This window comes from Mustela nigripes, chromosome 16 (genome assembly GCF_022355385.1).
Source record: "Mustela nigripes isolate SB6536 chromosome 16, MUSNIG.SB6536, whole genome shotgun sequence".
Classification (NCBI taxonomy): domain Eukaryota; kingdom Metazoa; phylum Chordata; class Mammalia; order Carnivora; family Mustelidae; genus Mustela; species Mustela nigripes.
In genome coordinates this window covers 17,480,564-17,496,222 of record NC_081572.1, presented here as the reverse complement: position 1 = coordinate 17,496,222, position 15,659 = coordinate 17,480,564, and the positions used below count along the sequence as shown (strand labels likewise).

Below are 15,659 nucleotides of genomic sequence, written 5' to 3'. Positions count from 1 at the left end.
GGTGGAGAAACCACCTCAGGACAGGAGGCCTGACCCGGCATTCAGGGCTCCCGTCTCCCTCAGGGGACCCCTGCAGGGGGCAGCAAGTGCTCCCCCATCCTGGGTCCTGAAGCTGGGGACATGGGCCTACCTCATCACTTCCTGCACCACCCTGTGAGGCAGGAAGCCCTGGTTCATCAGCTTGAACAGCATCTCTAAGAACAGGGTTTGCAGGCCCTGGGGGTCCCAGGGGTTCCTCACCTGGCCTGGGGGCAGAGATCGGGGTTGGGGGTGGGGAGCGTGTGAGGAGGAGCTTCCCCCGGTCCAGACCCTTCCCACCCCAACCAGCCTAGCCCCTCACCCAAGCACTGAGCCAGGCGGTAGCTGTCAGTGAGGACACCCAGAAAGTCTTTGAAGCTTACGGTTCCATCACCTGGGAAGAGAGGAAGGGGCTCTAGCGGTGCCTTCCCCACTGCCGCAGAAGACTCACTCTGCATGTGCTTTAGGGGTGTGTCTGCAGCTCCTTCCAGACACTAGAGAATCCAGTCCCACCTCCAGGCAAATGTCAACCCAGGTGGAATGGGGGAGAAATAGCCCTGGCCCTAGAGGATCCCCCAGTCACGAGGATTAACACAGCAGAAAGGTTTAGGGCTATGGGATAGGTGTGTTCATCAGAGCAGGCTTCTTGGAAGAGGGAACTCTAAAACAGGACGGGGCTGGGGATTCTATGGCAAAGACCTTGTCCAGGGCTAGAAGGGAGGGAGGACCAAAGGCCAGGGACGGGGGGGCGCCCACCATCCAAGTCTGCCTGCTGCAGGGCCTTGCACATCTCCTGTGGGCTCAGCTGGATGCCCACATTGCGCAGGGTGGCTTTCATGCTGCGCATATCCACAGAGCCTGTCGGGCCGGAGCTGAACAGTTTGAAGATCTCCTGGAACGCTGCGGGCGGGGAGGGAGGCAGGCAGCCAGGGGTCGGCACGCAGGGGCCGGGACGTCCGCCCACTCCAGCTCACAACGGGACTAACGACTTGGGTCATTCCCACCGCGGGGGCATGAGAACATTTAAAAACAGCAGTGGCTGCTGTGTTGGCCCTTGTCAAGTCTCCATTAAAGTCTCAGGTCCAAGACTCATGTCTGGACATTGAACATTTAGGTCAAGGTCACACCACCAGTAGACTGGGCAGTGCTGGGCTTCGGACTCCAGCTCTGGGGCTCAGTGCTCCGAGGCTCATGGAGCCCGGCCGGCACCTGGCAGGGAGCAGGAGCTGAAGATCGCTGGTGGTGGGTGAAATGACTGCTTCAAGGGGCCCCCGCCAGCGGTACTGTGGCTTTGGGGCCCCCAAAGTAGACCCCACAGCTCCAGACTCTGGGGGGGAGCAGGGAACTCAGATTATTTTTCCCCACCCTCTCTCCCAATTTCCTTCCGCCCTCTTTCATCTTCCATTTGTGCAGTCCATCCACCCATCACACACACACACACACACACACACACACACACACACACACACATCAGTGAGCCCTGGAATTGTAAAGATTAGCCAGTTAGACTGGCATTGAGGGACAGTTACATGATCACCAACTTCTCACAACAACCCCGGTCTCTGGGGAGGACACCCCTTGCCGTTCTGCGGGGAGCACCCCCCTCTTCTCCTCCGCTCCCAGCCCCTGGGGCCTCACCTGCCAGTAGCCGGGCTGTCAGGGGCAGCAGGCTCTCCTCTGCAGAGCTGATTCAGGAGGAAGAGGGTGGAGAGGACTTTGCATCTGCTGCAGAAAGATGCCGGGGCCTGGCAGGCCTTACCCCAAACCCCACACCTTGGACCTGGTCTCTGGTCCCTGCCCTTACCGCTGAGACCCAGAGCCTGACCGCACCAAGCTGGCAGCTGCAAGGCGCTTGAACTGCCTGGGTCTTTGGGAGGACTGCCGGGCCCCTATGCCTTTGATGGATACTGGCTCCCTTGGGCTCAGCGGGGGAGCGGGCTGCTGAGGCCTCCCCTTCTGTGTCCTGCAGCCCTGCTCCCCTCCTGGGTCCTGTGTGGGCAGTCTTCGAGGCTGCTGTGGGGACCTTGGAGGCAGAAGAAGACAGGGGTAAGGGGCCGGCCTGCCTGAGTGCTCAGACTAGGAGGGGAAGAGGAGGGCCCTGGGACCAGGCGTGTGGCGGCTCAGGCTCAGCTCGACCTTCTCCCCAGATCCCCACACCAGCCTGTACCCACAGCGGGATTCTGCGGACAGTAGCTTGTTCCAGCAGACCCTTTGCCAGCCCGGTTACCTGTACGTTCCCTGTGCCAATGTAGGGGATCTCTTGGTCTTCTGCCTTTGGCTGCCTGAAAGGCAGAGTCGCAGACTCGAGGCTGGTTCAGTGCCCCGGGCCCGCAGCCCCTAGGTTTGTTTTAGCAGCTGTTGGCAGCGGGGCACTCTGTCCCTCGCCACAGGCCCGATTCTTCTGGCAGGGGGTGGGGACCTGCTGCCTTACACTTGAGTTTCTGCTTCCCTTAAGGCATCTGAATTGGCGACTGTACTCCAGGTGCTAACCCAGGCTGGCAGAGGCCCAGGGAGAAGCAGGCCTTAGAGTCTGGAAGTGAGGGCATGGGAAGGAGCGGTACAGCCGGTTGTGGCCCGCTCCCACCTTACCCCAGGTCTCCTGGCGGGGAAGGGTCTCCTCTTCCAAACCATGCACATTTACAAACCACAGTTCACAAAATACTCCAAGATGATGCTTCCAACAGCCCAGCCGCTCCCCAGATACTCACCTCCGTAGCTCCTCCTCCTTCCTCTTTCCAGTCTCCGCCCCCCCACGCGGCCCCCCACCCCATTGGCCCTGGCCCATTCCCAGCTGTTCATCCCTTCCTAATCCTACCCTCCCAGGGCCTGGGCAGGCCGGCTTCTAAGGATCAGCAAGGCTGGGTTTTCAGCTGGAGCCTTAGTGCTGGTGGGTCGGAGGCTGACAGGGCCCAAGGGAGGCTCCCCCTTCCCCTTCTTCCCTTTTCACACCCGCGTCCCTCCCCCCATTCTGAATTCCCTTCCCCCCTTTGCTGCCAGCTCTCTCCCACATGGCCTGTCCTCCCTCAGCGTGGGAAGGCTTGTGCATGCGTGTGCATGTTTAGGACACGTGTCTGGCGCACAGGCAAGTGTGTTGAGGTGTGCTTGTGCACACGGCCAGTGTGAGTGAATGTGTGTCTGTGCGTGCCCTCGTGGTGCGCGAGTCAGCGGAGGGTAGGTGTGTACGTGTGTAAGTGTGTCTGGGTTGCACCGGGAAGTACACCAATACATTCAGGCTCGCCCCTACATTTTGAGATACTTGTAGCTCAAGGCTGTGTGGCCCCTGGAGGGGCCGTCCTTTGGCTTCTCTCTTGCCCTCCTTTGAGGCCCTGGGCACTGTCCATTCCCCATACCAGGCCCTTGCTGTGGACAGAAGTGGGAAGAATTCCTTTCAGACTTGCCTCCTCACCTGGCCAGCCCAGCCCCCAGAGGCCCTCTCCAAAGATGATCTCAACATGTCCCTGGCTTCAGGCCAAGAGGAAGACCCACTTCACGACCTAACACACCGGAAGACTTGGGGAGCCTCGGGGCCTCAGTGGGTTAAGCCTCTGTCTTCGGCTCATGGTCTCAGGGCTCTGGGATTGAGCCCAGCATTGGGCTCTCTGCTCAGCAGGGAACCTGCTCCCATGCCTCCCCCATCTGCCTCTCTGCCTACTTGTGATCTCTGTCTGTCAAATAAATAAAGAAAACCTTTAAAAAAAAAAAAAAAAAAGAAAAGAAAAGATGAGTGCCTGGGTGGCTCAGTGGGTTAAAGCCTCTGCTTTTGGCTCAGGTCATTATCCCAGGGTCCTGGGATCGAGCCCTGCACCAGGCTCTCTGCTCAGCAGGGAGCCTGTGTCCCCCTTTCTCTTCTGCCTGCTTCTCTGCCTACTTGTGATTTTTGTCCATCAAATAATAAATAAAATCTTAAAAAAAAAAAAAAAAGAAAAGAAAATACACCTGAAGCCTCAGACAGGGTCATGAGTCTCTGTCACTGGCTGAGAGTTCTGGAAGGGAGTGAGGAGGGGCCAAATAGGGCTGGCAGAGCCCTCAGGGACAGGGCGGGCAGGTGGGCTGGGGCAGCTAAAAAATAGGGGTGGGTTGAAACGAATACTACAGGAAACTAATACAACTAGAATTTAAATAAAGTCTTGAAAGAGAAAAAAACCCATGGAGGGCGGCATCCCTAAGAAATCAAGATCAGGACGCCGCAGCCCCGTGAGCTCACTAGTCCGGGAGCATTTGCACAAAAAGTCTGAGCCGAGGGCCAGCACTGGAGGCTTTTACTGGTTTTGTCTAGTCATTTCACTGGGGAAGTGGGGGACGACACCTTAAAATGGATTTTCAGCAATAATGGACTCCCTTTCCTGGTTCCCGGCACCGAGCTGCAACGCAAAAGAGAGAGTGTCACTTGGGCCCCAGTGGCAGGGGCGGGGAGGGGGCTGAACCCAGACGCCTCCTCGAGGAGGGCCCAGGGGTGGGGGGGGGGGAAGAGAGCCGCTTCCTGCGGCACACGGTTGGGCAGCTGGCCCTCTGTTGTGTCCATTCATCACCAGGAAGCCAGGGGTGCTGGAGAGCACTGTTCCCCTCATATTCTGCTCCAAGGAGGCATCCTGGGCCCTGGGCCATTGAGTCCTCAGCGGGGCAGATGCTAGCCTGAGCATGGCCCATGAAGGTGAGGCGACCTGCCTTCTGGGGGACTGAGCTTCCTAATGCTAAAATGGCCCTTCCCAGGGCCGAACCCAGGATCCTTGCCTGGGCCCAGAAGTGCTCACCCTCCATGGTCCCCGGGCCGCCTCCAGGCCTGGCCTTGGCTCTGCCCCTCAGTCCACCGGAACCTTGTTTCCAGCGGCCTTTATGAGGTCACTGAGTTTGAGACATCACAGCCCACCCCGTACCCGTCCCGTCCCCAGCCCCTCGTTCCATTTCCTCACCCCTACCCAGCTGTGTGAGGAGTGGGCCCACCCACACATCCCAGCATACCCCCTTTGCAGGAAGCTGGGGGCCAGACTCACTTACCCCTTCACGGCTCCTTTAGGAGGAGGGGACCTGGCCGGCTGCTGGAGAAGCTGCACTTCTCCTTTTATGGTGGCCCTCTTGATCCCCGGCTTGCTGAAATCCAGGTAAGGGCAGAAGACGTTCTTGTCTTCCTGTTTCCAAGCTTTCTGTGACTCCTCAGTTTCCAGAGATTTCTCCATCAAGTCCTTAGTGAGATTTTCCTTCTCTGGCTGGTCCATCACCAGCTGGGGGGTGGGATCTGTAGAAGGTGCCTCGGCCTTCTGAGGCAGAGCTTTGATCATGTGCTCCAAGTTGGGCAAGTCCATTTTGCTGGAGGAGGCCACGGCCAAGGAAGAGGCAAAGTTGACCAGATCAGCCAGGTCGATGCCCGGTGAGGGACTGGAGGAGGGCGGTGGGGGGTTTGATAGCTGCTGGGAGTCAGTGGTGGGCGGCGCTGGCTGGGCACTGGGGTTTTCGATTTGCTTTATGCAGCACACACAGGCATCCTCGAGGTCAGACTTCTGGTCCTGGCAGCTAGTGGGCTTACCTATGTTATTGCTGATCGCCCGTCGCAGGCTGCGTTCTGAGGCCTGGATGTGTTTGTCTGCCCAGAAGAGATGGTTAGAGGTCTGCACGCGGATAGAGCGATGGTTGGTGGACACCTGGTCCTCCTCTGGCAAACTCAGGTAGCTAGAATGAGACCTCACACTCCAGAGGCTGGTGTACCGCGGCGTGTGGGGCTGGAGGGACTCTGTCCTAGACTCCGGCTGCTCAGGGTCCCTGGGCTCAGGCTCTGGCTCCAGTTCCAGCTCCGGATCTGGCTCCGGTTCCAGTTCCGGCTCCAGCTCTGGCTCCGGTTCCGGCTCCGGCTCCAGTTCCAGTTCCGGCTCTGACTCCAGCTCCGGCTCCGGCTCGAGCCCAGTCTCCAGCTCTAGTTCCCGCTCTAGTTCCTGCTCTAGTTCGTGCTCTATGTCCAGGTCCACTTTGTGAGAGCGCTCCAGTTCCAGCAATTCTTTCTCCAGCTGAAAAGTTTCAAGTGAAGCTGAAGAGGCCCCTGGTCCTGAGGTCCTTCTGGGACCAAGTCTCTGTACCCCTCTCCTGAGCCTTCCTCCCCTCCTGGTCCCTCTTGCAGAGACTCACCTGGGGCAGGGAGACAGTGTGGGGCACTGGCGAGGGTAGGTGGGAACAAGGGAGCCAGCATGGCCTGGTGCAGGCTCCCGGGATTGGCAAGGGTTTCGAGAAGACGGGCCTTAAGGAGTCCAGCCCCTTACCTCCCACCTCCCCCCGAAGAGGCACTCCTGCCCACGGTTACCTCCATCTCCTCTTCCTCTTCGAATGGCTGCTGTTGGTTTAGGTCACTGTTATGACAGAAGAGGGCAGAATGAATGACAGGCTTCTGGAGGGTGGGTGGGGTGGTTTTAGGGGGGAATGGAGGTCTCTGGGGCCCTCAAGATTCCCTCCCCTGTGCAGAGGCTGGCAAGACCCCCCCGCAGCGCATCCACTCCCTTCACGGTCCCTACATCTACCAAGAATTCTGGAGCAACACTCTCTATCTTTAGTGAGTTTGGGAGGTGTCTGGAGAGCCCCTACCCCAAAGAGGGATCCAGTCAGCTGGAGGTGAGGCCCAGGATTCTTCCTTCTGATCAAGTATTCCCATGAGCCAGTGAGCTCCCCAGGGAGGACTGGTGCCCAGAAGGCGGCTCCGAACAGAGGGAGAAGCCCAGGGCGACGCCCTCCTCCTGAGCTGCCCAAACCCAGCCTGGCAAATCTCAAAGGCAGGGGTGTGTGTGGAGGCTCCCCTCAGCTCTTGCTGGCCATGTGCTGCTAGCGCGGCCCTTCCCCTCAGTGCTCAGCCCCTGCGACTCCCTCTCCTTCCTCAGGCTTCGGGTCCCCCCTCACCTCGGGCCACTCTACTCAGAGCAAGGCAACCAGAAGGGATCAGTTCCCATCCATGTCCCCGAGTGTACCCCACCACCCCTCAGTCCTATTAACGTCAGAGGCTGGACACAGAAGCAGAAGGGGGGGTGGTAGGACTCCCCTCTCCCCCAACACTGCCCTTGAGGAGATATTGGAAAGAAGCAAGATGGAGGGAGATCTTGGGTTGGGGGTGGTGGTATATGAAACTTGGCAGTGGTGGCAGGGGGTAAGGGTTGGTGGTCCTGGAGGGTGGGGGACTGGCTCTCACTGCGTCTCCACAATGTCCACTGACTCCTTGCCACAGCAGGGGAATCCACTGGCACCTGGCAGGGAGAAGGAGGTGAGGGCTGGGGAGCTGCAGGGGGACGCGTCCCTGGGGCATTCTGGAACCCTGGGCAGGTGGTACTGCTCCAGTTACCCACTCCCTCCCTCCCGGTCCTGCATCTCAGCCCATTCACCACCGCCTCTCCCATCCTGCCCCTTGCTCCCTCCGCTCTCCAGCATCACCAGCCCTGCCCTCCACATCTGCTCCCCTCCGCAGGCGCGCTAGAATTGGCCTTTCCTTTCCCTCTCCCCAATGCATCACCCTTCTCCCCGAGGACGGATGCTAACAGGTTTCACTGCTGTTTCTTGAGGGCTGCTAGCCCAGGCAACGGGTTGGGCACATTCTGTGCTTTATCTCATCGATTCAACACAAAAAATGACAAGAAGTTCATTTATCCAAGGTCCTTCAACCGAGGGTTGCCAACACCAGGAGCTGGATGCAGATTTGACCCGAAGAAAAACTCTTCACTCCCCTGCCCCACGTGCTACCTTATGAGGCGTCTGTAACTGGGTGGGGACCCCTAAGAACCTGGTCCTTGGCCCCCTCTCCTCTCTCTTCTCTGGCCAGGCTTCAGATCTGACACTCCCCCTAATCCTGGCCCCTCCTGCCCTGAAGTCCTTCCTCTCCTCCAGGCTTCTCATCCTGGGGTCACCCACCTGGGGAATTTTCACCCCAGGCATTTGATCTGTGGGGATGTTGACTGCAGTGTTCCCATCACTCTCTGAAGAAGAGGTTGAGCATAGCCTTGGGGAAGGTTTCTGCACCCCAGTCGCCTCCCTGGAGCTTGTATCTTTTACTGAAGATGCTTCTTTTTCATCATTTGGGGGTGGGGGTGGGGCACCGGGCCGTTCCATTCTCCCATGCTCCCCAGGGTGGTAGATGGGGGTCGATGGTGGATTGGTCATGGCAGTGGGAAAGCCAGATCCTCCTGACCTGGAGTGTGGCAGGAAATGATGGCCTTGGCTCTGGCTGAGAAGAATCGCTCCCAGGATTATATCCAGAGGATCAGTGTGCCCTGGCCTCCTCCTAGAGATGTAGAGGCTGTTTGTGTCTGGGATTTACGACATCTGTGTTCCTCCTGGGCCTGGGCCTCTTGGATCAGCCGCATGGCCGGGCTAGGAGCTTACTACCACGGTCAGGCTCCTAAGAGCTAGCTCAGTGATCTCTGGACCCTTCCACCAACTTGACTGCCATGTTCCATTGGCTTCCTTCATGTCTCTCTTCATTTCTAGCTCCATCTGCCCCCAGGGCTGCTTTTCTCCAGGCCTCTCGCCTCAGTGCCTTCCTCTGCTCGTTTGCAAATGTTCCCTCGACAATCGAATCGACACCCATTGCCTAAACCCTTCCATGAACAGAACGGGGTGTGGATAGGAAGAGAAAATATTAAGTGTGAGCCTCATCGTGGCACTGGAGGGGTGGAAGCAAAAGTCTGAGGTTGACTCAGCTTGGGACCTCTGTGCCCAACTTGGGAATGTTGTGTCAGGGACTCAGGTGACATTCTATAGCATGTGAAATGATTTGTTTCCAACTGCTGGATGCTAGTGTATAGAAATGTATATCCTGTAACCATCCTAAAATCCTATCGGTGCTAGTTTTTTGTTTTGGTTTAGTGTTGTAGATCCCATAAGGTTCTCTACAAAAACAATAATGTGTGTGACTCAGGCGCCTGGCTCAATCAGTTGCTAGAGCACGTGACTGTTGATCTCAGGGTTGTGGGTCCAAGCCCTGTGTTGGGTGTAGAGATTACTTAGAAATAAAGTATGTGTGTGACTCAAGAGACAGTTTTACTTCTTCCTTTCCAAATTGGATGTCTCTTATTTCCTTATTCTGCTTTAGTGTACTGAGAACAGTGTTCAGTACAATGTTGAACTGAATTGAGAGTGGACGTGTTGTTTTGTTCCTAATCTTAGGGAAGAAGCATTCAGTATTTCACCACTAAATATGATGTTAGCTGTAGTTTTCCCTCAAAGATGCCCTTTATTACGTTGAGGGTAGTTCTCTTCTATTCCTAGTTCACTTAGTTTTTACAGATTTCTTTTTTGGAGAGAAAGAGAGTGCGCATGTATGCCAACAAGGCAGGGGAGAGCTAGAGGAAGGAGAGAATCCTAAGAAGACTCCACGTTCAGCGCAGAACCCAACATGGCGCTCGATCCCAAGACCCTGAGATCAAGACCTGACCTGAAATTGAGTTGGACACTTAATCAACTGAGCTACCCTGGGGCCCTTTAGTTCACTTAGTTTTTAGTTAGGAAGAGATGTTAGGTTTTGTCTGATGCCTTTTCTGCATTTATTGAGATGACTATACATTTTTTCTTTTATATTCTTTTATTTTTCTTTTGTTTTTTAGTATCTCTTCACCCATTGTGAGGCTTGAGCTCATGACCTTCAGAGGAAGAGTCCTATGCTCTCCCAACTGAGCCAGGCAGGTGCTCTTGTTTTTCTTTTATGTCCTGTTAACATATTATATGATATATATAATATGCTATAACACAAACAATGTTATATATTATTCTGTTAACAATTCTCTTATATTCTGTTTATGGTGAAATAAATTAATTTTTGAATGTTAAAATCAATCTTACATCCCTGAGATAAATTTCATCTGGTCATAATGTATTATCATTTTATACATTATTGAATTTGATTTGCTAACTATTTTTTTAAAAGAATTTATTTATTTGGGGTGTCTGGGTGACTCAGTTGGTTAAATGACTGCCCTCGGCTTAGGCCATGATCCTGGAGTCCCAGGATGGAGTCCCGTATTGGGGGTCCCTGCTCAGTGGGGAGCCTGCTTCTCCCTCTGACCTTTCTCCTCTCATGCTCTCTCTCTCTCTCAAATAAATAAAATCTTTTTAAAGATTTTATTTATTTGACGGAGGGAGAGATAACAAGAGCTGGAACACAAGCAGAGGGAATGGGAGAGGGAGAAGCAGGCTTCCCACAGAGCAGGAAGCCTGATGTAGGGTTCGATCCCAGGAACCTGGGATCATGACCTGGGCTTAAGGAAGATGCTTAACAACTAAGCCATCTGGGTGCCCCTGATTTGTTAACTTTTTTTGAAAGAAATCTCACATGAGGTTCATAAAGTATATTGGTGCATATTCTTCTTACATTGTCTTCATCAGGTTTTGATACCAGAATAATGTTGGTTTATAGAATGAGTTGGGAAGTATTCTCTCTTCAGTTTTCTGAAAGAGTTTGCATAAAATTGATATAATTTCTTCCTTATGTTTGGCAGAATTCATAGATGAAGCTTGTGAACCTGGGCCTGGAGTTTCCTTATCCATGTCATCTAAGTTGGCGAATTTATTGGCATAAGGTGTTTATAGTATTCTTTGTTATCCTTTTCATATCTGTAGATTCTGTAATGATGCCTCCTTTTTCATTTCTTTTTTTTTTTTTTTTTTTTAAGATTTTTTTTTTTTTACAGACAGAGAACACAAGTAGACAGAGGCAGGCAGATAGAGAGGAAGGGAAGCAGGCTCCCCGCCGAGCAGAGAGCCCGATGCGGGACTCGATCCCAGGACCCTGAGATCATGACCTGAGCCGAAGGCAGCGGCCTAACCCACTGAGCCACCCAGGCGCCCTTCATTTCTCATATTGGTAATTTCTGTCTTCTTTCTTTTTGTCCTGTTCAGTTTGGCTAGAGATTTGTCAATTTTGTTGATCTTCTTGAACCAGACAGAGATATGTCTGTTTCTCGCCTGATCATCATAAAGTGACATCTGCCAGGGAATGAGTCCTGCAGTTACAGGTTCCAAATCAGTTTTTTTTTTTTAAAAAGATTTTGACAGTAGGCAGATAAGTAGGCAGAAGTGGGGAGGGGGAAGCAGGCTCCCTGCTGAGCAGAGAGCCCTATGCGGGGTTCGATCCCACGACCCTGAGATCATGACCTGAGCCGAAGGCAAAGGCCTAACCCACTGAGCCACCCTGGCGACTCCCAAATCAGCTTTTTATGATTTCACTCTTAAATATGAACAGCTAAGCATGACCACACATTTGAGGAAATTGCGCATATGCAATTGACAGACCAAGAGAAAAGATGACTATAATACCAGAGGTTATTTGGGAAACAGAAAGGAGCTTTAAATATACTCTAAAATATTGAGATTCTGAGATGTAGATATTCAGCAATAGGTATTACATCCAAAAAGCAAGAATAGGATGCTCTTAAAAAAATTAAGAAAAGAAAGAACTTTTGACAAAAAGACTTGGAAAATATAGCAGAAAATTTTCTCAGGAAGTAGAACCAAAATATCAAGACAATGTGAGAGAAAATGATTAAGAGGCAGTCAGTTCTGAGTTATAGAAAGGGGATCTAGAAAGAATAGAGAACATGGAAAAGGAAAGAGAAAAATTTTCATGAGCTGAATGATATGTCATTGGCTTAAGAGGGTTCACCGAAAGCCCTGCACGATAGATGTCAAAAGATCCTCTGTCAAAGTTCATTGCCCCAGGAACAAAGAATTCTTAAATGTTTCTAAAGTGGAAACCAGTCACCTACGAGGGGAGGGGGGTCAATTACACTGGCAGCAATGTTAGCAACAATGTCTGTCTTTAAAATTCTGAGGAAAAAGTTTTTTAACCTATAGGTTTATATCCAGCCAAACTATCATTTCAGACATGGAGGGACTCAGGAAATTTACTTCCTCTTTTTTAAAGGAAGTTATTTTAGGATGTGCTAAAACAAAATAAAGGTATAAAACAAGAGAGCCAGGAAGGAAATAGGGGTCCACCCCAGGAAATCAACAAAGTTCTGGGATTTTAACTGTATAGAGGCAAGATGATGAAGGGTTCCGGACAGTAGATTTCTGAAACAAAACCTGACAGAACAATTGATTAGATGGAGAGGGTGGAGAAAACTAAGACTATGATAAAACCAAAGAACATAAGGAAAAGGCAACGAGAAACTCCAGGAAAAACAAAAAGCTGTATGAGAAAGAGAAGGTAACTGTGGTACCTTTCCCGGTTCTGCTGTGAACAGTAGTTAGGAGTCACAATAATGTTAAGTCCAGTTTTCAACGTTCAGAATCAACAGATAAATATCAATTGGAAGATATATTTGTGGCTTTAGGACAATGTAAATGTTACCAACCTTGAAATTTAAAAAATAAAAATACAAAAAAAAAATACAGGTTAGCATCCTTGGGAGGCGGGAGGGAGTAGAGCTGAAGGGAAGTGTCAAGGGCACTAAAAACTTCATCTTACTATGTGTGGTATGAAAAGATATTATCTAAAGTGATGAAAAATTAAGATGTAAGTATATTAAACTTACAAAGGCACCAGCAGATCTAAAAATGATGTTGGGAGAATGGAGGAGGATGGCGCCATTAGAGCAGGAAGGTGATAATGTCTAAAACTGATAAACCAAGAAAGAGTCCATGAGCTTGCAGAAAGATAAGAAGGTAATTAGGCAGAAAATGGTTCTAATGAAACAATCGTGGCTGCTCTGAGGAGTGAGATTGGGAGTGTGTTATAGGGGATACTTGCTTTTCATCACTGAATATCAAGCTTTTCAGGCTCTTTAATCATATGCATCTATTTCTTTGATAAAATTAAATATTGAGGGCGCCTGAGTGGCTCAGTTGGTTGAGCAACTGCCTTTGGCTCAGGTCATGGTCCCAGAGTCCTGGGATCGAGTCCCACATCGGGCTCCCAGCTCCATGGGGAGTCTGCTTCTCCCTCTGACCTCCCCTCTCATGCTCTCTCTCACTCTGTCTCTCTCTCAAAATAAATAAATAAAAATCTTTAAAAAAATTAAATATTGGGGCACCTGGGTGGCTCAGTGTGTTAAGCCTCTGCCTTCCGATCAGGTCATGATCTCAGGGTCATGGGATCGAGTCCCACATTGGGCTCTCTGCTTGGCAGGGAGCCTGCTTCCTCCTCTCTCTCTCTGCCTGCCTCTCTGCCTACTTGTGATCTCTGTCAAATAAATAAATAAAATCTTTAAAAAAAATTAAATATTGAACCCCTGACTAAGGGCCAGACACAGTGCTAGGGCACACACAAAGTTTGTGCCCTCTTGGGACTTCCAAGCCTGTGGCTGGGACCATAGAAGATCCTCCAATCTCTATTTCTTATTCTTTTTAAGATTTAAAAAAAAAGATTTTATTTATTTGACAGAGAGAGAGAAAGAGAGAGATCATGATCTGAGACAAAGCAGAGGTTTAACCCACTGAGCCACCCAGGCACCCCCTTCCAATCTCTATTTCTTATTCCCACTTCTCCAAAGCTCTAGATCGAACTCCAGTCACTGATAGCACATTTCTCCCTAAAGGGGTGGGTCTCTCCCTTGTCAGAGACTTGGATGTCTCCTATTCCTGAAATGTCCCTTGTTTTCTATTGGGAAGATGCTCAGTGCTCACTTCTTCCCAAAGACCTTCAGGACTCTACCCCGTGGCATCTCCTCCAGTTGCCGCCACCCAGACCTGGTCCCTGCAGACCTTTGAGTGCAGGACTCTTGTTGATTCCTTATCAGAGGCGGGCAGACTGTATGGGCTGCCCACTTTTTTTTTTTTTTAAAGATTTTATTTGTCAGAGAGAGCGAGTGCACAAGCAGGCAGAGTGGCAGGCAGAGTCAGAGAGAGAAGCAGGCTCCCCCGCTGAGCAAGGAGCCCGATTCGGGACTCGATCCTAGGACCCTGGGATCATGACCTGAGCCGAAGGCATCGGCTTAACTGACTGAGCCACCCAGGCGTCCCTAGTGGGCTGCCACTTTGAATCTCTGATCCCCTGCAAATAAGAGTCTGCAAGGTGGATTCTCAGCAAAAGCCTGTGCAAAGAAACGAACTCTTCATCCCTCTCACCCTGCCAAGCCACGTGGCTTGTTCTCCATTTTTAACCTCAAGTTCATATCCTGTGTGTCTAGACTCGAGTGTGGCCAACTCGCCTGTATGCCCGATCCATTTTCCTTCCTAATCACTAGGATCGTGATTACCCCCTCTCCCCTGGTAATCGCCCCCTCCCCGATAATCCTTCATTCTATCACCCAAATTAGAAACCTGTTTATTTGTGAACCCTCTCACTTCCCCAGCTTCTGACCTCCCTACCTCTGATATTGACCTTGCGCAGGTCTCTTTCCCCACCCCCACTCCTACTCATCTCCTAACACCAAACTCAACACAAACCTAGGACTGATCACCTGCCGGCACTCCATGCTGAGTGGTTCCCATACATCCTATCCTCTTCGCCACTTTATGCCCAAACAGTCAGGACTCTGCTCTCATGGATGGGGAAACTGCCCAGGACTCACATGGGCTAAGAGCAGTGCCATGACTGGAACCCAGGTCTGACTGGCTCTGAACCCCATGATGCTAACCACTGTGTTGTTTGAAATTTCGTTAGGCTTCTAGCTGGACCACTGCAACCATATTTCCCTCCAACTTGGGCTACTTAATGACCCTGGAGTGACCTGCCTTTGGTCATATCCAGACAGTAGAGTGGCTTCAGAGATCCTGTATGGTCTGACCTCTGCCCTCTTATTGCAGTTCCTGGCATCCAGCTCCCTCTTTGCTCTAAGCCCAAGCTTCCCCAGAGCACAGCAGATCCTTTTGTGCCTCGGGGCCTTTGCACCTGCCTACACTTCAGTTACTTAGGAAGTCTCTCCTCTGGCAAAACACTAATCCCTGACAGGCCAACCCACCTCTCCAATGTCATCATCTGTGTAACACAGCTAGCTGTCCTAGCCATATTTAATTTTTTGTTAACTCCTCAAACTCAGGGCCCAGCACAAGAGTAAAAGCTGAAAGAGATGCACCAAATGTCACAGGGGTGATTTAAGGCATCTGCATCAGTGGGTCACCCAACGGGTTTGGGAAAGGAAAAGCTGCTCTCCGGTTGTTGGTTCTTGGCACAATTTAAATGCTGGCCCATGTCCTCCTGGGTGAGAAGGTCCCGAGAAGAAAACCCCCACTTCAGTGGAAATCTAAGGGGCAAACAGCTTTGCTCAATGTTACAGATCAGATTGCAAGGGAGGAAGGAGAATCTCAGTATTTGTGGAAGCCAACTGCTTCCTTCTGCAAAGGCTCCAATCAACCAGGAACAACCTAACGTGATTTTGGGGTTATCAGTCGTTTGGGACGATTTGTGAGTCGTTTCCTGGGCATAAGGCCACGATTCTTTCCGTGTGCCGAGAACCCCTACAAGAGTGGGCTGAATCTGCAGCCTTTACTCCAAAGCATACTCCGTGTGCAGGGCACAAGCCTGTGCACCGCGCAGGGCCGAGGCTGGCCGCGGCAGTCTGGGGACGAGGCCATGGACGTCTGGGGTCGACCTACCTTCCCCGCACCCTGGAGCGGGGGGGGGGGGGCCCCGGGCGGATCCCCCCCCCCCCCCCCCCCCCCCGACTTTCACTATCCCCGCCCCGCCCGCCCCCGCCCCTCGGGGCACGCGCCAGCCCGCTCCCACCTGTCACCCCCATGCTGAT

The 15,659-nt window shown here is 52.1% G+C and overlaps 1 protein-coding gene across 1 annotated transcript; it reads right to left on the bottom strand.

Annotated features, from left to right (window-relative positions):
* Nucleotides 1-4,294: 4,294 nt before the first annotated feature.
* Nucleotides 4,295-15,653, bottom strand: SPATA32 (spermatogenesis associated 32). Its single transcript, XM_059380216.1, has 6 exons — nucleotides 15,641-15,653; nucleotides 7,178-7,232; nucleotides 6,271-6,350; nucleotides 6,133-6,158; nucleotides 5,014-6,014; nucleotides 4,295-4,379 (listed from the first exon to the last, which is right to left on the bottom strand). Exons 1-6 carry the CDS (start codon nucleotides 15,651-15,653, stop codon nucleotides 4,295-4,297), a joined length of 1,260 nt encoding a protein of 419 aa, XP_059236199.1.
* Nucleotides 15,654-15,659: the final 6 nt, after the last annotated feature.